We start from the raw sequence: 23,931 nt of genomic DNA, 5'->3' as shown, positions 1-23,931 counted from the left end.
AATGTATAATACCATTCAAGCTGGTACTGAGAGTCTGCTGCTGGAGAATACATACTCTAGGTTACTGGAATTCAATGGAATTTGACACAATACGATTAAGTATTTTCGAAGCGGAGTTGCGAACACTGACACGGCGGACAACAGAGAGAAACCTCTGCTGACAATGCGTACGTTCGTTATCTCACGTGTTTCACGCATGTCACGTATGTCATACAAGCCTGACTTCAGGCTCTACTAGTACCAACTGTATTTCAATGTTGGTAACAATTCAACATGTTAATGGATTGTCGAGTTCGATCCACAGATTGAGCACGCAACCCGGTCATTCATTGCAAAATTCGCATCTAATGATCAGGGAGCGTAGTTGCTCTCGTTTATTCGTGGCTAGCTATAAAACAATTAAATCCACACGAAAATGATTGACTTACGTGACATCAACTCGCAAAATTCAGGTAAATTTGAAGTAATGTCGTATTGCCATATCATGACAAACTTTGTCATTATTCCGAACTTTCAGTGAGTGCATGTGTACGTGTCTATAAAACGTTAAAAGCGAGTCAAGATTCGTCGAATCTTTGTGCTTGTTCGATCTCATATTATGTATTGTCTCACTGCTTCTTTAGAGGCGTATAAATACGCCGATGATCACTCACCAACATCTTAGTATCGTCGCATAACCTCACTTTTCCTCCAACTCTATGGGTCTGAAGTCTACTCCCCACGTGAAACAATTATGCAATAACAAACGCGATACCACTGTCATTAGACTGTCGTAGCGAAATCGAGAACATCGAAATTACGTACAATTCAGCAATGACATTGACAAATATTAGTATGTACTCTAAAGTCTCGGTATATCACCATCAGTACGCGATATTTGCACATAGCGTATAGTTGCAATTTATCGTGCTGACATCATTCTCACCATAGAAATTGTCATGACATCAATCATCAATGATTTTCATGCTAAGATCTTGGGAGATAAGGAAAAGGCTGCACCTTCCGCTACAGAGAATACATTGTCTTCTCAGGGTATTTGGTTTGGTTACCTTGTTAAATTCCTTACATTGCTTACAGTTTGGGAATGTATTTAATTAATACCAAACTTGTTGCTGTCAATATTTCAGTCACCTCACAACCAGGATTGGCACCTCTTAGTCCATATTTGAACTTTGACCCAAGCTACCTGCCTGCCAGCCAGCCGGAATTTATATTCCCTGAAGGAGCTGTGAAACAACGAGGTCGACTTGAATTAGCCTTTAGTCAAATTGGAGCTGCGTGCATAATTGGCGCTGGCCTAGGTGGCACTTCTGGTTTTTATAAAGGAATTAAAGCCACAACCTTAGCTGGACAAACTGGCAACCTTAGGAGAACACAGTGAGTTATTACGTAATAGGATACTTTACAATAAATGGTGTAATATCATAATATCATCTACACTCATTAATCATTCGGCACATCTAGTTTCAATGCGTATTGAGGATTGTACATTTTGAAAATGCAGCAAGATTAGGACAACGCCATAGTTTCGTTGAAAGAATAATTTGAAACTGCATATTATACGTTCATCTGAATCGCAATCATTTCCTTTTCTAGGTTGATAAATCATGTAATGAAGCATGGCTCGTCACTGGCAAACACATTAGGAGTCATATCGGTAATGTACAGTGGCTTTGGAGTCATACTTTCTTGGGCTAGAGGAACAGATGACTCTATAAATACTCTTGGAGCTGCGACTGCCACTGGAATGCTATTCAAATCTACATGTGCGTCTTTATTTGCAATTCCCAGCGGACTTGGTTTACTACTCTTAAAACAATTTACCAACATATTGTGCAATTGTTGTGCTCTACAAATTATTTCCATTTGAGTTTGCTTAAATATTTGTTGACGATATTTTAAATTATTCATTTATTAGCGATCAATATAGAGGCTTTTTATCATACAGCAATGAAGGTGGTATTATAAATATTTCCAGCTGGATTACGGAAGTGTGCGTCGGGAGGAGGAATTGGATTTGCAATAGCCGCAGCATACTGTCTATGGAATAATCGGGAAACACTTTCACAAATCAGTCATCAACGCATCAATCCGGCGTAAGAGTGTGTGTCTCAAATTCACTTTTAGTCAACCTTGTTTGCTATGAACGATCCTTCTCTTAAATTTTATTGTTATTTCAAGGGCACTTGACTAATAGCTTAATACAGAGAAAAATGTATAATTCTGACGTGCAAAAAATCAGAATTTTCCAAGTATTATACATACAAACTGTTTTGAAGAATAGGAATTGAATTTTTTAATTTTCATCCGTTTTGAAAGATTTTCACGTCATAGTCGCTGTACAATATCAGCTGTCGTAATGAAAATGAGTTGAGTTTTTGTTTGGCTAATAAATTTGAGCAGGAACAGTCGTAGCATGTCCCAAAGTCATTTGGAGCCAATTTTAAAAACGATCTCAATTCTCATTAGCTCTTTTAACTGATAGTAGTGAAAATATATTAGTTATTTAAATACATGTGATTTTATTACATATTCGTATACCCACTACCACATGTATTCATTTTACAGTTTACCTGAATCATTAATACTAAACATAGTTTAATTTACAAAAAATTTTACTACTACAGTTCAGATATTGAAGCTTATCCATCTTAACGCTTCTGACGGTAATAGGGTTTCTTTCAAAAATCCACCTTGGGAAACGAATAATAATCAGTCTGATGAATCTATCGAAATGAGTACGTTGTTGATTACAGGGTCCTTACCTAAATGATGATAAAATAATTCACAGTAAAACTCTTCGATTTCTATTTAAATTAGTGCAATGTGAACGTGATGTGTACATGAGAATGATAATTGTTCCACAATGCGGTAGATGTTTATTTATAATCTCTGGAAGCACACGCGGCTTGAACTAATTTATAAATACTGTTATTGAATTTCATCGATACTTGGCACAGCAGCTTGCATATTATATTTCATCACTTGCCACGAAAAACGTTCCTCTTCGTAATAAAATGAATCCAATTGAAATGTAGTATGCTGTTATGGGCGTTCACTTCTGGTTTGATATTTAAAGAAGTAATGTGTCAGTACCGCTGAATTCGATTGAAAAGTATCGATTTTATTTTGTTCGGAGTACTCCTTGCTTTCTGTTTACTTGACTCTGGTTGAAGAGTTTTTACAGTTTAAAAACTTTCCTAGCTAATTTTAACTAGGTCACTTGAATTAAATGTATTTAAGTTGAACATAAAAATAAAATACACGATTTTCACATTAGAGATTGGCTTCTACTCAGTATCCTTCATGGGCTTCATCCATATTTTTCATACTTAATGTAACATAAAAGATGGTGCTACAACTAACAATTGACATATCTGAAATTACGTTCAATTCTAATTATTTACACACTTGGTTGACTTCGAATCTAATTTTCTTTTCATCAATCTTCACAAGTTTAACATAGATTCTTATTTTTCTTATAGACGGAAATGATCAATTGGCTACCTGCCCATCTAGAGACTAGCATCGATTTCTCCCTGCCCTGTACATAGAAATTTTTTTTTCCATGCATTGTAAGACAACAATGTTTTGTTGTCCATTCAAATAAGCTATACCATAATAAAACAAAATAAAGAAACATGTAAATAAAATGTAATTTGCGTTTATATTCAAACTAAATATATTTTCTTCTAATATTGGATCAAGCCACGGACTATGTGGATCAAGCCATGCGAGCGACATAATGTAACATAACTGTGAAATCGATTACTATTAACATAAGAAGATCTGATTTTACATTCTTCTTCCATATTTCAATTTCTCTCACTATCCTTCGAAAGTTCATATATTCAACCGAGTTAAACAAATATTGGCCTGTCAATATTCGACATATGTGATTTGCATACTAGGTATATACTATGAATGAACGTGCGACTTAGATTATCCCTCAAATTCGATATCCGTTTATGTATTTTACTTGTATTGTGTTCCCTTGGATCTTTGGTAGAAAAATAATAAAATCTCACATTCGCTGATTCATCGAGCATGGCGCTTAATCTTATCTAAGTTTATCTGATCATGCAGGTTGACCTGATATCATGTACCTGTGGTATAAAATGCGCATAAAACGTTTTCACGTCGTTTAACATATTTAAATATTTCAAGAATTGTGTAGCGTAGAAAGCGGAATTAACAATCTGTGCCAGAATTTAAATCTTATTCATGAGAAATCAAAACTCTTGTGTTGCTTCGGTGCTCGATTATCAATCAAGCAATAAATGTCCGTGTGTTCCTTGCCAAATAAATTTATCATAACTTGTAGTATGAATATAAAGTGTTGTTTGCGCCCCAAGGTAAACAGTTAATAAATATTAAATAAGAATTCATTCTATTCCATGTACACTCATATGTATATCACAGTTGACACATAATGGAATATTTTCAGCTATCTTCGACGCACTATCCAGCACTATCTCAGTCAGTGGAGTATAGTTTGATCAGCTTTGAACCACATCCTCGTTGTTCTGAATGGTTTGAAATTTTCTCGCACTGTGACACCAAATTTATTACGCAGTCACTCGATCATTCAAGTGTGAAAATCGCAATACTGTCGCAATAATCACAATTTGAAAATGTACATGAGATGTGTCACTGGTACAATCGATAAACTGCATCCTTCGGTAAATTTAATGCACCACTTTCCAGAAGCAGAAATAATATTGAGTGAAATGTTTCATTTAGACTAAATATTAGGTGAGAATAAGATATCTGCAAATTAAAGACTGAGGCTGAGGACCATATTTGTTGAATAATTCGAAAATATTCAAATTCTAAAACACTAAAAAGTTTTCTGTATCCTGCTGTAAAATTAATCCAAGGTGGTGAATAGTTATTTTGTATTCCATTTCTGACATGCTGTGTATTTGTGTAGCAAAATTAATTGGTAGTTATCGTGTTCTGCATTTAGCATCAGACACCGGTATATACTCTGTTTAATATAAACTGTACCCTCAGTTTCTTGGCAACGCTTACAAATAGTACGGTTCTCTCCGTTCCGGAGAACACTCAGCTCAGTTTCCATGGAAATACATGACTTTTAAGTTTTCTGAGCAGAACAAAGTATGAGGAAAAATCCAATATAAATAAATGATAAGTACAGTGTAAATAAGGTAGTGAAAACGATGAGTGTGTAATAGCATATTTACGTTCAAACTGTAGGCGATATATGCGCAATGCGCGTCTGATTTTGACTGTACCGATTAAAGTTTAGAATACTTGAAACATGTCAAGTATCGAATTATATGCAAAAAGTGAAAAAGCTGAAAAGCAACTTGCAGTTTTGTATTCGGTCTCTGCAATCTTGTCAACGACATCCACAATTTGTCTGCTCATAGTATGGCAGCACTGGGCTTGGACTCTAGATATTTGTATTAGCGTAGATTGTGGGTGTATTTTGTATGGTGTCAACACATTCAGTACTTTTATGGGGGGTGATGTTAAGCTGTGCCATTTCACATCATATGGTCTAGTTCCGGTACTGATTGTCGGGCTGGTTCTTGCAATTTATCATGGTTACAGAACATGCATTAACAGAAACTTAGGGGATCCTAAACAGATTCAAATGACATCTTCATCCGACCATAGGTAAATAACACGTTAACTCTGAAATAAATACCTGATAAATTAAATTTAATTGATACGTTGTTAAATGCAGCGAACTCGAAATAAACAAATAATTTCATTCCTCAGGGCACAGCAGGGAAATGTCGTTGTGGTGGGACCCAAACGAAGAACTATTTGTAAGCGATGGTTTTTAGCTGGATTTTTAGGAGTGTTCATCTTTTTTCTCTCCCTATCACATGCTGTACTGTTAACTGACGGGTACTATAAAACCTGTAACCAATATCGAAGGAACATGGTTCAACTCCTAGGATCGAGCGGTCGTGAAGTTCAGGTATTGTGGACGTTATCGTATTCTGTAATCAATCTAAATTAATTTCAATCGTAAATCAGAACGAAAGGGAGAAGCATAATAAATTGCTGTAACTTACACATCAGTTTTAGAAACTACAAAAGTATTATTGCTGACAAAAGCCTCAACTTTTCAGGTGATTCATAATCGCTTATCTTGTGGAGCCGTGTTTGATTACATGGATTATCTACAGCCAGATGCTAATAACTGGAGACGCGGGGATGAGATCAATACCGGACTATCCTTGCAATTAGCTATTACAACCAGTTGGTTTAACTTGTTCGCATGGATAGGTATTCTTACTATAAACTTTCTCATGGCTAGAGAGAGGCAGATTGATTTGAATGGGAAAAGTTGTTGTTGCTGGTGACTACAAATTATATTTCATTACTAAAGATCAAATATTATTTCGATAATTGATATCCATAATAATTGACGAGTGAACCAACAAATACCAGTAATATCTAGTTATCTATTGAATTTCAAGGAATTACTCATAACGCAAATTGTCTTAGAACTCCGATATTGATCTTAGGTATACCGTAATGCAAACAACATATTTAGACTTGACGTATACATACATCAGACACATGACACCTTAGTATGAGTTAAAGTATTTTTTTAAAGATATACTATGAAAAAATTGTTTAATTCTCATATCACATGATAATAGACTTTATTTGTAGCTGTCTTCTTTTTTTTATACATATAGGTACATTTTTATTCATTTCATGTATGTACATTGTACATCATTCAATTAATCACTCAAATGATAAATGTAATAAATAATATTACATTAAAGCCGCCTTAGTAGACAAAACAGTTCAGCACATAAATGAATATTCATACCACTGAATATTCCATCAGCCAAGTATTGAAACTTTCGAATATATTATATTTGTCCTAAGAATAGTAAGAATATGGTTGAATTAATATTGTAGACCTGCACTATACTTGCATCTAGTACGTTCGATAAGAAATGTGGACAACTATACATATAATAATTTTAATAACAATATAATATAGTAAAACAACAAAACTGTATACATAAATAAATATACGGCTGTAATCTCTTGAAAAAAAATATTTCGAAAACGTCGACAACATTTGATTTAGAAAACTCATGATTTCAGTTATAAAATGAAGGCAAAGCAGGGTAATAGATTCATCGTAGCAACAATTCCTCGCACATTGTGAAGAAATTTGATTATTTAACAACGCGACAAGTGTGGTTCTTAAATTACCATTACTGAATTGACAATAACTGTTGGCATATTAACATAACAAAGATGCTGATGTCAAATAAATGCTAACGTTATTTCTCTACTTCAACCTCAGGCACACCTCATTAATTTGTGTATATGTATACTATCTCGTACCTTTGTAATTTAAAATACAATTACAAGTTTAAACGGAATTTTTTTAAATGCTGAAACGTTTGCTTTACAGACCGTGAATAAATCGAAGTTAGAGAGACACAGGTTACAGAAAAAGAAAGATTCATTTATTCATCCCTACGAAGAATAGAAAAATGACAAATTAAAAGCAATAAATATGCAGTTACTAGAAGCTATCAAGGGGTGGAATGTGATCAATGTTGTTTCAACTCACAAGTATTCAAGGAAATCTAAACATATATTACAACCCTTGCATTCAATAGTTGATAAATGGTAGCAATTTTATGAAGCATTTTTTTTTTTTTTTTCGAAAATATCCTGCTTCCCATTCTCATATTTAATAAATCTGGTAATATGGGAATAGTAGAAATACTCGTAAATTAATAACAATAATATTAATAATAATAATATTAATAACAATGGCGTGAAAATACCTTCAATATTTGGTCCGTATGGATTTGAACTTAAGATGGTGAAGAAAAATTTTATTTATACAAAATCGGAAATTGATTTCATAAAGTACGAATCCAAATTTAGTTATCAGTAGCTAAGCCTGATCATTATTTTTGTGAGAAACGTTTGAATGAAACCCAATGATAAATCTAATTTACTCTGGGGTTTCGACTCTCAAAAATACATATTAGCTTAAAAACTAATCGGTTCTCTGTGGAAAATGACGATAGAGCCAAGCTTTGAAACTGATTTAATAAAAGGAAGGCACCTAAATATTACAGTCAAACTAGTATATCTACAAGTATTATAAATAAATAAATATATGTGTGTGTATATATATATATATATATATACACACACACACACACACATTTATATATATATATATATATATATTTTTACATACATCGTTTAATTTGTTTATTTTTTGTTTTAAATATTGTTTATAGTATTGTCTCACTTTTATACTTAAATAAACCTTAGTGCAATGCTCAACAACTTGGTGAATAGACGTGTGATATAAGTGCAGGAAAGTATTCAACTTAGTAAATGCAACATAAGAATCCTATTTATAATTACTAGATAGGTATCAAATAACAAATACGAAATGTTTACGCTTCAGCATCATTTAAGAAAATTTCTAACAATCAAGAACTGCCAGTATCAGTCTCACGCAATGCTGTGATTGTGGTTATTTGAAAATCTACAACAGCCGAAATATATAAAACAACGATACTCAACTCATAATGGAAAAAAATATAATGATCAATAAATGTTGCTTATGTTTTTAGTACGAGCAGCTTCACATCACTAAAAAAAGACTAAATCACTTCGAGGCACTAGCTGCACCTCTGGAGAACTGCACACCTACCAATACAGATTGGTATATTGCCAGATAGTTTTTTCGTTTATAAGCCTTTTTTAGTATATAATAGTTGCCAACTCGTATGTCACTGATTTTAATTTATAATCAGCGACGAAGTTTTTCTATAAGTAACGAGAGCATATTCAATGCGCGGAGCACGATTATGACACACAAAAAATTAGCATCTGTAATACATGTGGTAAATCGATGATAAAAGTCTCTACGTCATACAAATTACATTGGTAATCGTACAAGTACAGTTCGAATATCCTTTGAATGTATAAATGTAGTGAAAATGTGTAACTGCAAAAATAGAGACATGTGCGTGTTTTTTTTTGTTTTTTTTTTGTAGTTTTTTTCCTTGTATTTTTTGGTATTAAGCTGCCAAGTACAACCTGGTTTGACTTGAAAAGAAAAACTAGTTTTACAATATTAAATGGTTTTTTCTTTTCTTCATTCTACTCATACATTATTTTTCTTCCACTTATTTATATATATTTTTTTAATGAATTTTTTTGTTTTATTGGAAAGTATAAACGTTCTAGCAACGTTGGATATATTTACCAACTACTGAGTAAGATTTATTACTAATGCTGCTTATTTTCAGATTATTTATATTAATTGATTTTTATACATATATATTTATACCTTGCTACATATTCAAGTAGTTACAACATACTTTCTTCTCTATGGTATATCTTCAGTTATCAAATCATTTCCTGAATAATATTTGAATGATTGTTGAAACTATAAATATTTGCTTCATCTAAGCATCATACAATTTTGCAGCTGGAGTATAAAGTACTGGATTGAAAATATATGATCACATAGCTTAAAAATCAAATACCTGTATGTGAATACAAATTCATACTGTATTTTTTGACAAATAACATGTGCTTTTCGAGTTAATCTCAAAGACTATTGGTCTGGATATAAACATCAGTAGTGAACAGGCTGTGCTCATATTCAATCGATCTTCTTAATGGAGATATAATATCACATTTCATAGTGATAATAAATAAGTAACAGGTTCTTTTCGTCACATTGGATGTTCATTCAGCCATAAAAAAAATGTAGATCTATACAGAGAATATAATTCTCAAACCGTAATTTGCGTTGAGAAGATTTAATACATGAAAGCGTTTTATGGAATGTATGTTAATTTAGTTTTATTCAAGTCTTTAACGACCTTCTAGTTGAATCATTATGATAATCTTTATATACTGGAGAAGAACATAGGAAAGTCTTATAACATTATAACAAAACGCCTGAGGGTACTTTTGATTTACTCTCCTTTGTTAAGAAAGAATAATATGCGATTTTTATCCCAGATTCAAGATTGGATTAATTGAAGTCGGTGATACCCCTGAGTCGTAATTCAGAGGTAATTATGAGATAGATAATAAATAGTTCTGCCGACAGGGAAAATATCGCAAGAATAGCGTATCTCCAGGCAAGTGTATAAGAAAACAATAAATAAAAAATGTACAAAGAACAGGCTTTACTCTGCTCACCTTGGTGTACGTTTATGGACTTGTCGTTAGATACTTTCAGCACAGACTTGTGTTTTTAGGAAAATGGATTACTCCGCCTCTTCAAAGAGCCAAATCTTTTTTCCGGCTCTCTTACTACTTCAAAAGGTGCCACTCTTGTCCCTGTTCTTCTCTCTTCGTTTTCGTCACTTGGGAAATCCTCAAAGCTCATATTACTAAATCCAGCTGTACTTGTAGAATTCTTCTTCGTTTTTGGTGTCTTTTTAGAACTCGAACTTTTAGTTTTGTGTGGCGTTTTAACTGGTAAAACGTTCGCTGTTTCAGTAAGGTTTTCATGGATGAGGTGGTATTTTGATTTGTCTTTTTTAAACTTTGGACATGTATCGGTAACTAACAGATCAGGCGACATCGGAGGCATAACTTCAGGTGGAAATTGAGGCATATGAATACTGTTCATTGGATGAACTATAATTCTCGAAGTATGATAAACCGGTTGTATGGTATAGGTCGGCTCTACAGTTTCTGATCGGCCCGATGAGTGAGTGGGTACCGCAGTATTTGATAAAATTGTACTCAAAGCGTCGTCAACAAATGTTGGTGAGTGTGACAAAGGTAAAGATGTTGGTCGTTGTTGATTGCTTATGCTCAACGATGCAACTTCGTCGAATGGGACAGATCCAAATAAATCTTTAGGTGAGCTTCTGTCTATGGGTGCTGAGTGCACAGTCACAGTGCTAAATTTCGAAGTTGAAACTATAGCAGCTTGAGATACTTGATAGTCGTTTGGCGGATGATACGGTTGCGGAGCAAAGTTTATATAGTTGGAGTAGAGAGGTTCCCTCAAAGGTGTTGTTGTAGTCATATTTGTAGAATTATCACCAACTGTATAATTCGTCAAACTGTTGAACGGATTTGTAAAACTGCCGCTACTGAATGGTGAAGACCCGAACAGATCTTTGTTCTTTAGTTCTACCTCATCCACTGCTGACTGTATTGGAACAGCGAAGTCAAAACTTTCGTGATTGCTCTGTATTTTCTCGGGAACAGCTGTGGGAGCTGGAGGCTGCTGATTATATTCAAATGTTTCATGCGTCGTTTCATCTAAGTCGACTAAAGCTCCTTCAATTATCGGTGAGCTTGATATTGGTGATACCAAATTCGAATTACGAGAAGAACTTGTATTGCTGGATTGTTCAATGATCTTTTGGGCACTTTTGTAACTACTATTACTTTTCCTAAAACTATCAGATCTAGGAAATGGCGCTAACGCGAAAACATCTTCTTCGGCTTTCCATGCCCCGTTATTAGGTGTTCGCGACGTTTCGACATCATCTGATGAAGAGTCCTCATTGAATAATAAAGGTTTCGACCCATACTGATGTCCGACAAATGGATCCCCATGCAACTGCTCGGGTTTTGCTTCTGGATCTAATTCGTCATCCAGTAACAAGGGTTTCTCTCCATATTGATGCCCAACAACTGGGTCTGCCTGTATTGTCGGTAGCTGTTGTTCTCGATGATGTTTCTTCAGTTTCCGCATTCTGTGATCTTCTTCATGCGTCGCTACCGATTCACACTCAGCATGGTACGCAGAGCTTCCACAAGTTCTAACACTCTCAGAGATTGTTTCATCTACTTTCTCTCGTTCATCGTCAAGATCCTGCAGTCCATCTTCGTCGTTCATTGCTTTCAAATCACTAGCCGATCCAATTGAATCATCAGAATCACACTCAACTGGAGGATTGCTTGGATCTTGATGGGCTCCTTTTTTTCTCCGCTTTAAAACACCCTTAACTCTCCTTCTCTTCTTTTTTGCTTTCTCTTCGGGTCTCTGACCATCTTCGTCATCACTATCCGAGGATATTTCATCAGCATTAAATGCCAACTTTTCATACTTTGATCGATCTTCAATGGGAGCGCGAACAAATGGAGGTGAAGCGGGACTAGATTCTGCCAACAGGGACACTTCGTCATCTATCCTAGGCAATTCAGTATCCGGACTCCAATGAGGGATGGGCACTTTTACTGCTACTTCAGCGCCTGTTCCTGAAAAATATCAAGTACCAACTGTAAAAGACGTACGATTTAAGGGAACATACATATTTGATCAGTTAGCAAAAATGGGTTAGTAATTTTAACGAGTATGAATGAGCTTGTAATGCATTGTATTCTGTGCGTTATGATAATCATTTAATTGCGTAACTCAAGACAGAGAGAAGTTGCATTTTTTATGTGAAATCAGTAGAAGATTCCAGTTAGTATTATTAAAGTGAACTGGTACTACTTACCTACAGGCATTGAATTTAGCAAAATTAATATAAAGAACACAAAGTATACTCGATTCATAAAAAGTGACTAGCTGTTCGATATTATTGAGAAAACGGTAATACACAATTCAACATATTTTTGATACCTTCTAATGGTATTAAAGAAATGTGCAATTGTGAAATTAGAAACTATTATCCAAGTGTCACAATTTTTTACAGGGACGTTACAGGAAATCTACGGACAATTCGTTACAACTATAGATCAAGAACTGCGGGTATTGATAGATATGCTGGAAGCTTCCTCTAGATTTAATAGCAGTAAATAGCGCACCGATATCCACGAATAAAATATTGTACTAAGGAAGGAAGTTTAAAAGTAGAAAGACGTAGAGTCTGATTAGGCTTGTCGCAGACAAAATATTCTTGAAGTACTTGTGCAGCGTGCAGCGTGGCTAGCTTGCTTGTTACAGCGAGTTAACGATAATTTGCAGAAAAAAAAATATACTCTTGAATTACAACAATTTTAAGATGAAGCAGTAACATATTTACAGCTAATATTAGTAGTGCCACCACCTCGTCTGGAACAGTCCTAATCAGATTCTTGAGGATCAAGGGTATTTGTCAAATAGAAGTAATACTTCTGACCAATGCTTTTACAATTTTAAAGTAACAATTTATTGATTTCCTTTATAATTTGTATAACAAATAGAGAAGAAGTATTTTGTCCATAAGATCGTCGTCAAAGATTGAGATCTTTAGGATAAAGAAGAACGAAAACGTGTGAATAGCTCACTGTAACACAACAACATACAATTTGTTGATTTTCACTAAAAATCAATACTAAGATCCTGAAAACTCTGATCATCAACATTGTTGAATAGCTGTATTTTAATATAATAATTATGAAAGATGGAACACTATATACCGTAATGTACATGTTAGTTGTCGCAGCATTTTATATCGCAGTACACCAAAAATAGCAAAGGTCCAAAGTTGAGTGTCATCTACAATGACTGTTAAGTTTTGTGCAAATAGTAACGAGGGTATTACGACTTTACCCTTGCCTCAACAGAGTATTGGTATGCATTAAAATAAAGGTGTACAGTATATTTACAGTAAATTAAAGTCAACCTTCATCACAGACATTTGGATGGACAAGCGATATAAAAAATTAATTTCAAAAGTGGCTGATCGGACAAAATAATTTGGATGATTGAAATTCACCCGACTCCCGTCTCCCAAACTTATTAGGGCGTTCCAGACAGTGGGCGTATGATTAAATTTTGTATGGCTTAAAAATGTTTGACAGTAAGCGTACGTATTACAAGCTTTTATCTTTCATTAAAAATCGTATCCAAGCTCATTATAAGTTTAGTCATTGTTCATACTTAGATGTATTATTATAGTGTACTTTATTGTATACAGTGCATTTCCTCAACCACAGACAACTTCGGAAACTAATTAATTAATTTTATATTTGATTTAATAATTGAAAATATCGAAGTGCGGGAAATATATGGTACAGAAGAATTGGCAATCACCTCAATAAAGATTATCACTAATACTCAGAGAACAAAATCTTCTCATAACTACTCAACTACAGCCGTTTAACGATTTATTTTTGCAAATGGACAATGTCTTGAATCCACTACATTCAGCTATACCACGTAAATGTCAAAGAATGAACTACTCGTGAGATGGTGAAGTATATCGACAAGATTGTGGAATACATCTTGCTACGATCTTCATACATTTGCATAAATATAGAGTAAATAATATTGCTAATTATTATTCGTAGTAATAACTGGAGATAATTCGTCAAGCTGGCAAATACTGTTTGTCTTGAAGTAAAAATTGAAATACATATTAAAACAAAAGTCTTCCTAACGATTAGCTAAAATGAGCATATGTTGACATGATTGAAAAATAAAAGCTCTGCAAAACGGAATGATGCATTTAACTCTATCCTTGATATTAAATTTGTAGTATTTAGTAGAGGTGACGGGAATATTTCATTGTGCTTATACTCGATAGTACTTTGAACAGACAAAAAGAACGCTTTTACTGTCAGGTGCAAAATAATACAGATGCATTCTAGACAGTTATAATGGAGGAAAGAAAAAAAAATTAAGTATTATCAAAAAATTGATAATCTTGCCACCATCGCGAATTATCATACCATACACAGAATTATTACAACATATATGTATAGCATACATACAAGTGTATGCAATTCCATAACATAAGTACTAATTTCTTATCTGAATAGATGTATACGTATGTATGCATATATATTTATACGTATATATATCTTTACAGCATATTTATACATACATATAGTATACTAATATAAAATGTTGTAGAAAGAACGAGTTTGTACCAAATGCGGTTCTGCAGCAGAAGTTCGATGCATTCAGTTAAGATATTATACAATATAATTAAACAGATCAATAATTTGAATTTAATTGTATATCTTTTTCTTTAGAAATAGCTTTCAAACATTTAATAACTTTATTCGTACCGTCTAAGGCCATGTGAACGTGATGCGTTGGTTTTAATCACAGGTAATATGACAACAGTATCCAAATCTCTTCTTTCAACAACATAGCTAACTATCTACTGTACAAGTTTTTGCACGTTTAGAGCAAAAATATTTCAATTGAATAATTTGTGACATTATATTTCTTAGTGAATCACGTTATATCATTCATTATACGTAAACCTTGACTTATAGCGTATAAACTAGGCCTACTTGTAGAAGATGATTACGTGCTTCCTCAAAAAAGAATGAGAGGGAAAGATAAGAACATTTTGCCGAAGTGAAGTAACTTTATGCAATGCAAGATTTACGACACCTTCGGTAACATACTCGGCAGAAGATTTAAAAACTGGCAAAGTAATTTATCAATTATCTTTGGTAAACCGATCAATGACAAGCGAAAATTAATAAACCAATTTCGAGAATGCAAATGTAAATATTTTCGGAGCTTTGAGATATATGATGTCAAAATTGTTAGTACAACGTAAAGACCAGGAGAACTCTATGGAAAACTGTAAATTATAACTTTTTAATACGTGCTACATCCAGGTTACAAGTCGAATGTTAGAATGGTATTACTATTACTATAATTAGTATTGTTTATATATACCGGCTACCAGAATAGCGTCGTTGCGTTGTTTGTCGCTACGTTAGAAATAATAATTCGTTGCTAAATTCAGCCAACGACAAGGAATTATATTACAATGGCCACTCAATCACCGTGCATCTGACAGCCGAGCTAATAATATATATCTTATATTTAAATTGTTGATTTTCGATGTATATAAAGAGCAATCACATACCTATAATAAAACTACAGACATATGCTGGAATATTCAAAAAACTTATATGTATGAATATTTGTGTACATCTTTTAAATTGAAAAATCGATCACACATTTTCAATACGGTATTCTAAATTAAAGGTAATAAAATTACGTCTGAATGTATGTAGAAGAAAATTGAGCGCAATTACAGCTAAGCAAGGACTGAGCTATACAGCATCTGATTAACTACCAGAGGATATAAATTTTGTCACAGTGAATACATCCTTGCATATAAGAACAAAAATATGGGGAATAAAATTTATGCAAAGTCGTATCACATAATAATATTTGCAACGAAAAAAATTTTAAATATAGTTGTTAGTTGTTTTGCATAAATTTTAATCAACACATAAGTATAATTGTTCTCGTTCGTTAAACGCAAATATTCAGTCTGTGTGATTGCCAATATTTTATTGCTAGAAAAACCGAATCATATAAACTTTTTGTGCCTGCAATTTCAACGTAGATAAGATGAAAGATATCTACACACATTCGGTTGCCAGATCAAGTGTTACAAGAATTAACTGATTATAATGATGTGCCGCATGAATAACAATGAGTTATTGAATTGAAGATACTGAATTACATTTCAAAAGGTGGATTCTCGCTCCAATATTTTTGCCAATTAAATGTAAGTATCTGTAGATAATAATATGATTAGATGAGTCAAGTATATTATTTACAAATTATTCAAGCTCAATCAAAAGGCATTTCAAATTTTACATTATTCGCTTAGTGCAATTTTTATCTTATGAAAAGCAATAAGCCACGATGCACAATTAACACCAATCGGGAAAAGAACGTTTAGTATGTATATTTTAAAAGAAAAAAAAAGACAAGGAATTGTATGATTTTCTATTCAATTAGACAGAATTGGATAGGATATAGAAATAATTGATGGAATACAGAATGATTTAGGTATTAGTAGAAAAGCATTGATACCAATTCTAGTCACTGTGATGCTTCTACAAATTTTTTATATTGTTATATCACACGACTAGTATTTCAATAATTGATAATAGATGCTAATTTAATTAATCGCCAGCCTACCCTAAAGAAACAACTGGCTTTATCTATATGAAAAAAAAAAAACATCACTTAGCATCTCCATAACACAGAATAACGTAAATTGCACTTAGAAGCTCCAGCGGACTAGAATATTACAATTTTGACAGTCAAATATTAGGCATTAAAATGGTTTGCCATTTTCATTGAACATTTTTAATGGGGTTTTATCACTATGAAATATGTTAGTTTCGTTTCTTTGGTGGGTTTCAGTGAATTTCATGAGTGGTGTGCAACTGGGAGTCTGCTGTGATAGAAAAATAATAATAATGATCATAATAATAGTAGTATTTGTACCCCTTTTTCTGCTAATCACTCTTCCAGGAAACATTTAATCACTGTCAAGAGAAATCACTTTCACAACTGTTCTACCCTTGTGACAAGAAAACGAGGTATTAAAAGTCGTAATAAAAAACTGTGCTATGTTATAACACTATCTCCAGATACCAAAAATCGTTATCTTGGTTAAGAAACTCGATACTAGTAACCAAACTCAATCAAAAAGAAAATTTCATAATATACAGCCAACGAGATCACTGGAATGAGGGTTTCATAGTGTGAAATATTTCGAATCACAGAACACAATACCACCATAAAAATTTATAACGTCAGTTCTAGAAAAGATATAGCGATGCTGCATTTCTAACAAAATGTACTTGCTTTTTCTGGACAAATACCGAATATTATTTGCCGATTTTTACGATGGCTATTAGATAATTAAGAACAAGTTTTTGTGATTACCACATCAAATTTAGTAATTATAGTAGCAATAAAAAATAATTCAAATAAAACGTGCTTGCTTTGACTTTGGATAATACTTCAGAATGGGAAACATAACTAGGTATTATTATTAATTAGTACGTTGGATTGAACGAAACTCTTCGTTACCGGGAGTTTATGGAACTAATAACATTTATAGAAGAATGTTTTGAATAATCTATTCATCATTTGATAGTCTCTGCTCTTCTACCGGTCATCAGTAAATTTATGTAATAAAATCAAGATAGCTCGTGCCTATACTGCATTCACGATCCATGCACGCAAAGTATTATTGTTCGTCCTTTAAAGAAGTCTAGATAAGCAAAAAGGATAGTAATTTAAAAGTTTCATGCATTACCTCCTGCAACAGCTGCTGCTTTAGCTCCATGCTTATTTTTCTTCCCTGCTGAAATAAATGACGAAGTCAAGGCAACAAATTTAAACATGATAGATACAATCTACAATTTACAATAAATATTATCATCTATCAGAGAGATGTGTAAGTTATGTGCCTACTGGATAGAATAGTGTTAAATTTTATACGTAACGGAAAAAAATACCATTCCATAAGTAAAAAAACTGATATCAAGCTAAAACTAACACATTTCCAGAAAAATTTTATTGAAAAACCTTAGCACTATAATTAGGAAAGTCGATACTCACTGGGTAAGCTAAATGGAGCAGATTCGAAGGGGTCTTCAGGCAACTCTGAATAGGTCATAACTAAGCTTTCACGGCTCTTCACACCACTGATGCTACTATTGCTACCTCTTCTAATTTTATCAAATTCAGCCCCAAAAATATGATCTTCAGTAAGTTGATTGAACGGTTGCGTATCTTCAAAAGGATTCCATGCAGCTACATCAGCACTTAAGGATCTACCATCTGTGCTGGTAGTTGTGCTTGAAAGTTCACCCTGAGAAAAAGAACAACTATTTGAATAAATGTAAGTAAGGCGTGTGCGATTGTATTACAGATGACGAAAAACAATCGCTAGCATCAAATTCTTACTTATTGTACACATATATATACAACAGTAATGTGTGTGCAGTGCAGAAATTGAAAATTAAAGTACTCAACAGTAAGCCGAAATAAATGTTACATGAATTTCACAAGCTCGACTGTTTACAATTAAATACAAATGATCGTAATGTATAAGGTCAAAACACCTATGATTATTTCATAGAAGTGAAGAGAGGTATTTTAGTTTCGAAGGAATTAGTAATAAGTGAACTAAAAAATAAAGGTGTGCAATAGGTACTTACAATACGTACGTGAGAGGCACTAATGCCTATGCCTGGTTTTGTATCCATTGACACATCGGGAGGTGTAGAGCCTCCGGATCGGGGTTTAACAGAGGCTTCGTACGGTGCTAGAAACTGAGAAGTTTCATTTGCAAATACTCTGTAAACATTGAAATAGCCACTGTAATTTAATTATTTAATTTAACTGAGGCGGTTCGAGAAACAATACCTTCCACATCAATGATAGCAATTTCCACCAGATTGGAATTTCAATCTACAAGTTTTTGTTTTGAAAAAAATATAAAATAAAATTGTGAAACAGACTGCAAATATGCACGTAACTCAGAGTGATGGAATAGCTTTATATAAATTATTGATCACATTTGTATAATGAATATTCATGTGTATTAAAGAAATAGATTGCAAAGAAGAGAGCTTACTTGTTAAACGCGCTAGTATCACTGACATTCCTTCGATGTCTAGATGATGTTAGCGTAGGACTATCTGGCGGGGTTCCAGCTGAGCTGATGCTTTGACTTAGACTCTCCATTTTCGGAACAGGCTTTGGCAAGACTGGCGGTGGGACTGCGGATGGTATCTTAGTAGATGTCGTTGCCGTGAGTAATTTTGATGGCAGCTGTGTCGGTGTTGTTAGTTTTGGTGGGCCAATATTGGTGGGAGTCGTTAATTTTGGAGGTACCAAAGGTGCCCCAATTTTGACTGTACCTGGCTTAGGAGCAACAGGCGGTGGGATTTTTGCAGGTGCCATCATCACACAAGTGTCATCTTTAAACGGATCCGGATAACCTGAGCCAAATTGTAGTGATGCAACAGGTTATCAGGGCATATAAAATTTGCTGATTCAAATTTAAGCAACGTAAAATTTTGTAATACAGTTTCTTGACATCTTCTGTATATATATAGTGACATTTGACAATAGTAAGGATTGCTAGAGAAATAAAATAATTTGTATCTAAGATATTGATGATTTTATATTATTTGAGAATTAACTCACCAGACGAGGGAAATAAGGCATCCAAATTTTCCTCTTTAACAGCTGAGGTAGTCGTTCTTGAATCGAAATAATACGGGTTCTTTTCCTGAATAGTAACCGGGGATTGATGAGGGAGAGGAGAATGGCTAATCATCGGACTCTGAGATTGGCCAAACGGCGAGGGAGCCTGGGATTGGCCAAAGGGGATGGCTTGGTTCGGTGATGAGATGTGAGGACTGACCTGAACAAAGGATGATTGTGCAGACAGCTGTAAGGGCTGTTGCGGGTTTGTTTGAACGCTTTGTCCAAGATAAGCTTGTGGAGTATTAATGGGCGGGATCTGTTGACTAACAGAAGTATAGGGAATTGAATTTCCAAGCGTAGTTTGGGATTGTAATTGATTGCCCTGCCCCGATATCTGACCTATGATTTGACCACTTAAACTTATGGGACCAGCCGCTGCACTCTGACCTTTCGGCCTTTGTCTCGGTGCGACCGATGTCCCTTCAACCATCGTAACTTGTGTAAGCTTTTGAATTTTTACCGAAGAACGCTTGATAGCTTCAGATTCCAGAAGAGGACAGGGTAGAGACTCTATTACCGGGGTTGGAGCTTTCTGTAAATATACAAAAATACAACTTCCAATAATCTTTTGAATCTGAGTCATTATAATCTGCCAATTGCTAGGAACACTCAATTGAACAGTAAAAAATACTTACGTGAAGGTTTTGTATTGGACAGTCCTTGCCTTGTAACTGGAAAGCAACTACCGAAACTTGGTATATATCTGGTCTCAGATCAGGATCGGGTTCTAACATGTATCGAATTAAGCAATGAAGTGCTTTGCTATATCTGTAAATTGAGAAAAAAGTTAATATAACCAGTCATGCTACTAAAATAAAATATTCAAGATAAGCCAAAAGTTTACCTCGAACTTTCTGGTATGGTAAAGTTTCCTGATTGAATAGCAAGCGTACTCTCGCCAAAAGGTAACGAGAAAAAGCATAATTTATATAACAGACATCCTAGAGCCTGTAATAGAATTAAATTCTTTAGAAAAGAGGGAATGACGAACAAAATTTGGATTTCTACAGCTTCTCAACCTGCATCGACATGTCATTCACATGGCAATTCAAAAATATAACCATCAAAAATTACCCAAATATCTGCTTTTGTTGTGATGGTCTTGCCGCAGTACATATCAACCATTTCTGGAGCTCTATAACTAAGAGTTGTATACTTTTTAATTTCTTCTTCTACTATAGAAGCACCTTGAACACTTGGATTCAATACTTTTCCAGTTGCAGATCCAAAATCACATAGTACGTAATGACCAGAATCTGCTAGCAAAATATTTTCTACCTGTGACAGATAAGAACATCACCACTGAAAGTAGCAATATCAACACGTAAAAGAAATAAAAATTGGATACAAGTTTTTTTTTTTTTTTTTTTTACTAAGACTGACCTACCTTAAGGTCTCTGTGTAAAATAGGCGTCTGGCAATGGTGCAAACGCGAGACAGCTTCGCACACGTCACAAAATATCTGCAAGACTTCAGTTTCGCTGAATCCAGTTTGTAGCCTGCATGATTTAAAGGATAAACGTTGTTGTTTTTAAATTTGAAATGAACAGAGGTATGTGTGAGATTACTATAGATGGACATTGCTAGTTTGTACAATTGAATATCTGATAAATATCTTTTGTCTGCTCCGAAAATTGAATGTATCAGTAAAAGTAAAACTAAAATGTTAATCACAAACATTATCCACGTATAACTGACCTGTTATTCATCATTTGAAGAACATGAGATTTGCAATATGGCATTAAAAGGAGGAGTTCATGAACCCCACCTCCAGTGTGAGTGATGCTGCTATCCACATATCCTATAATATTTTTATGACCGCTGAGATTGCTCTGAAAATTGAATTGGTATCCTATATTGTACAGCAACGATAATGTAATTGTCTTTGGCCGAGCGGCCATGTTCAATATTTTCAGTTTACTGTTTGTGTAACTATACAGGCATATGACAAGTTATCACAAGTGTTTACACAACCTGGCAAGGAAGCGAGCCTTTGTAGAACAAGCAATTACTCTTAATTATATTCCCATGTCCTGGGTTTACATATTCGAGAGTATCAAAAGGGCATAATCTCATCGTATAAAATTTTTGCTACAAAATTGGCACTTGTTTGTAGCAAAATTCTGAAACGAGTTTGCGATTTTCAAATACTTACAGCAATTTGTATCTCTCTTTTGCATACGTTGAGATCATGTTCATTATTGACATACATGCGTTTGAGCGCATAACGCCCACCCGATGCTTTGACCAAGAATACCACAGCAAAGCCACCTGGAATTAGGGATGTAATTTAAATATATCTAATTATTATTTTCAATAGTGAGGTGAAAATTGCTTTTTCCAACACATCTAAAATTTATTATTAGTAAATCGAGTAATTAAGTATCCAGCTTCAAATTTTTCTGATCCCTTCTTTATTGTGTCATATCATGCTCTTTGTCAGTATCATAATAATAAATATGTAAGATTAACACATGTCAACTTGATATGACGATAGAGCTGTATCATGTCTGTAGTCTGAAACTGAGCTGTTTTAATTCAGGAAAGTCTAGATTATATGCCAGTGTCATTTTGATACAGTTCAATAAGTACATCGAATAATTCAGTCTGATTAATGTAAATCACCAATTGTTTTATATTAGCGCTTTGCTCGAGTTAATATTTTTAACCTTGGCAGATGAATGTTTAAATTTTTATTTGCATGTTGCGTATGATGTGAGGGGTTTTTGGTATGTGATTTTTAGCAGCGCTGTAATGTATCATCTGAAAATGATACTGATTCAATGCGATTGAATAAATAAAGTTTTTTCGCCAGTCATTTTTATTCCCAGTTTAGCAATAAATGAATCATAAGTATTGCGTACCGAGTTGTGGGAGTGGTTTGTTGTTAGTGAGAAATTTGTAATGAAAGGAAAATAAAGAAACTTGAGAGAAGAAGTGAACGGCTTTTATTCAAATCTGGAAAGATTAGGAGAACATCCCTGCGATCATAAAAGTTTAATAACACTCGGTAATCTATCACGGTAACGGTGCTTGTCTTGCGATAAACTTGTAGTCCCGGTAGATAAGATTGAGACATGAGATTAAAAGGCCATAGCACCAGGTAATGCTGGTTAGAATGGCCAAGAATGATCGTTGCGGCTGACTGAAATGCACGATACAAACAACTACGCACCTTCCTCAGGTTTCTTTCGAGCCTTCTGTTTTTCAAACCAACCCCACGTTGTGTTTGCACAAGTGAATCGACGAGAATAATTCGCGTTGCAAAAACAATAAAACGAATTACGTACGAGGCTGGAAACGGAAACGAATTAGATTCCATTAAGGGAGTTGGATATAAATGGGGAGTACGTACGAATGCTCGGAATGGTTGAAAATATTGAAAATGGTGTTTGTTGCGCGAAGAAATGAAAGGGCCGTGGAATTATAATAAACATAGCGACATACAGCGATAGTAGAGATTCCAAGACGGGAAACGACCGAGGATGAGGGACGAGATATTACATGTCGCGGGTTACGCACCTTCAGCGAGGACATCTTCGACTGTAACGGTGTGACGGCCGACGACAAATACTTTGCCGACATAGCTGTTTGGCTCCTTGGCTGTGTTGTCAATCTTTGTTTCGATTTTTGAGAAGAGTTTCTTCATTTTGGCACGTCGTTGTCGTCTGCGCTACTTCTTCGGCTATCCACCCAATATTAGACTGGCTTGACATAAGGCCTCCTCACACAGTGTTTTACGATTTATAGACGAGTCTCAGCCGGCAGAGTTGCTCCTTATTTTATTCCAACTATATTTGCGTCCTCGACCGGCAATCCGCGTGGAAATTGCGCGTAAACTTAACCAACGAAAATCAATTTTATCATGATAACATTCAACGTATTTCACCCAGCCGACATTTTAAGACGGCGTTAGTTGCGCATGCGCGGCAAAAAGTCACGCTGCAGCAACTGAAGTGAGGCTAATACAC

The 23,931-nt window shown here is 34.4% G+C and overlaps 3 protein-coding genes across 11 annotated transcripts; 2 read left to right on the top strand and 1 right to left on the bottom strand.

Moving 5' to 3' along the window:
• Positions 1–271: 271 nt before the first annotated feature.
• Positions 272–3,668, top strand: LOC124296748 (mitochondrial import inner membrane translocase subunit Tim23). 4 transcript variants are annotated; one of them, XM_046747080.1, is made up of 5 exons: positions 272–452; positions 1,128–1,377; positions 1,597–1,766; positions 1,979–2,096; positions 3,486–3,668. In XM_046747080.1, exons 1-5 carry the CDS (start codon positions 416–418, stop codon positions 3,493–3,495), a joined length of 585 nt encoding a protein of 194 aa, XP_046603036.1. In that variant the 5' UTR covers positions 272–415; the 3' UTR covers positions 3,496–3,668. The 4 variants fall into 4 exon arrangements, with proteins under 4 accessions (XP_046603036.1, XP_046603037.1, XP_046603035.1 ...); XM_046747079.1 differs by lacking the exon at positions 272–452 and adding an exon at positions 645–1,032 and having other exon boundaries at positions 1,979–2,104; XM_046747078.1 differs by lacking the exon at positions 272–452 and adding an exon at positions 646–1,032.
• A 199-nt stretch (positions 3,669–3,867) lies between these two features.
• Positions 3,868–8,627, top strand: LOC124296747 (uncharacterized). Its single transcript, XM_046747077.1, has 5 exons — positions 3,868–4,355; positions 4,448–5,646; positions 5,752–5,956; positions 6,111–6,404; positions 6,453–8,627. Exons 2-4 carry the CDS (start codon positions 5,285–5,287, stop codon positions 6,342–6,344), a joined length of 801 nt encoding a protein of 266 aa, XP_046603033.1. The 5' UTR covers positions 3,868–4,355; positions 4,448–5,284; the 3' UTR covers positions 6,345–6,404; positions 6,453–8,627.
• On the bottom strand, positions 6,634–23,866 carry LOC124296744 (BMP-2-inducible protein kinase). 6 transcript variants are annotated; one of them, XM_046747068.1, is made up of 13 exons: positions 23,483–23,866; positions 22,116–22,231; positions 21,659–21,792; positions 21,348–21,459; positions 21,035–21,238; positions 20,805–20,908; positions 20,596–20,728; positions 19,898–20,492; positions 19,323–19,689; positions 18,904–19,042; positions 18,302–18,554; positions 17,997–18,044; positions 6,634–12,228 (listed from the first exon to the last, which is right to left on the bottom strand). In XM_046747068.1, exons 1-13 carry the CDS (start codon positions 23,607–23,609, stop codon positions 10,259–10,261), a joined length of 4,302 nt encoding a protein of 1,433 aa, XP_046603024.1. In that variant the 5' UTR covers positions 23,610–23,866; the 3' UTR covers positions 6,634–10,258. The 6 variants fall into 6 exon arrangements, with proteins under 6 accessions (XP_046603024.1, XP_046603025.1, XP_046603026.1 ...); XM_046747069.1 differs by having other exon boundaries at positions 17,997–18,041; XM_046747070.1 differs by having other exon boundaries at positions 18,913–19,042.
• Between the last annotated feature and the right edge of the window lie 65 nt (positions 23,867–23,931).

The sequence above is a fragment of the Neodiprion virginianus genome, chromosome 1, assembly GCF_021901495.1.
Source record: "Neodiprion virginianus isolate iyNeoVirg1 chromosome 1, iyNeoVirg1.1, whole genome shotgun sequence".
In the NCBI taxonomy this organism is placed as follows: domain Eukaryota; kingdom Metazoa; phylum Arthropoda; class Insecta; order Hymenoptera; family Diprionidae; genus Neodiprion; species Neodiprion virginianus.
This window is presented reverse-complemented; position numbering and strand designations above follow the sequence as displayed.

Coding starts and splice junctions, on each gene's coding strand:
- LOC124296744 (XM_046747068.1), bottom strand. CDS start 23,609: ATGAAGAAACTCTTCTCAAAAATCGAAACAAAGATTGACAACACAGCC. Junction 22,232..23,482: donor CGAAGATGTCCTCGCTGAAG/GTGCGTAACCCG, acceptor CCCTAATTCCAG/GTGGCTTTGCTGTGGTATTC. Junction 18,555..18,903: donor GTGCCTCTCACGTACGTATT/GTAAGTACCTAT, acceptor TCTTTTTCTCAG/GGTGAACTTTCAAGCACAAC.
- LOC124296748 (XM_046747078.1), top strand. CDS start 939: ATGACATCAATCATCAATGATTTTCATGCTAAGATCTTGGGAGATAAG. Junction 1,033..1,127: donor GAATACATTGTCTTCTCAGG/GTATTTGGTTTG, acceptor TCAATATTTCAG/TCACCTCACAACCAGGATTG. Junction 1,378..1,596: donor GGCAACCTTAGGAGAACACA/GTGAGTTATTAC, acceptor TTCCTTTTCTAG/GTTGATAAATCATGTAATGA.
- LOC124296747 (XM_046747077.1), top strand. CDS start 5,285: ATGTCAAGTATCGAATTATATGCAAAAAGTGAAAAAGCTGAAAAGCAA. Junction 5,647..5,751: donor ACATCTTCATCCGACCATAG/GTAAATAACACG, acceptor TTCATTCCTCAG/GGCACAGCAGGGAAATGTCG. Junction 5,957..6,110: donor CGAGCGGTCGTGAAGTTCAG/GTATTGTGGACG, acceptor TCAACTTTTCAG/GTGATTCATAATCGCTTATC.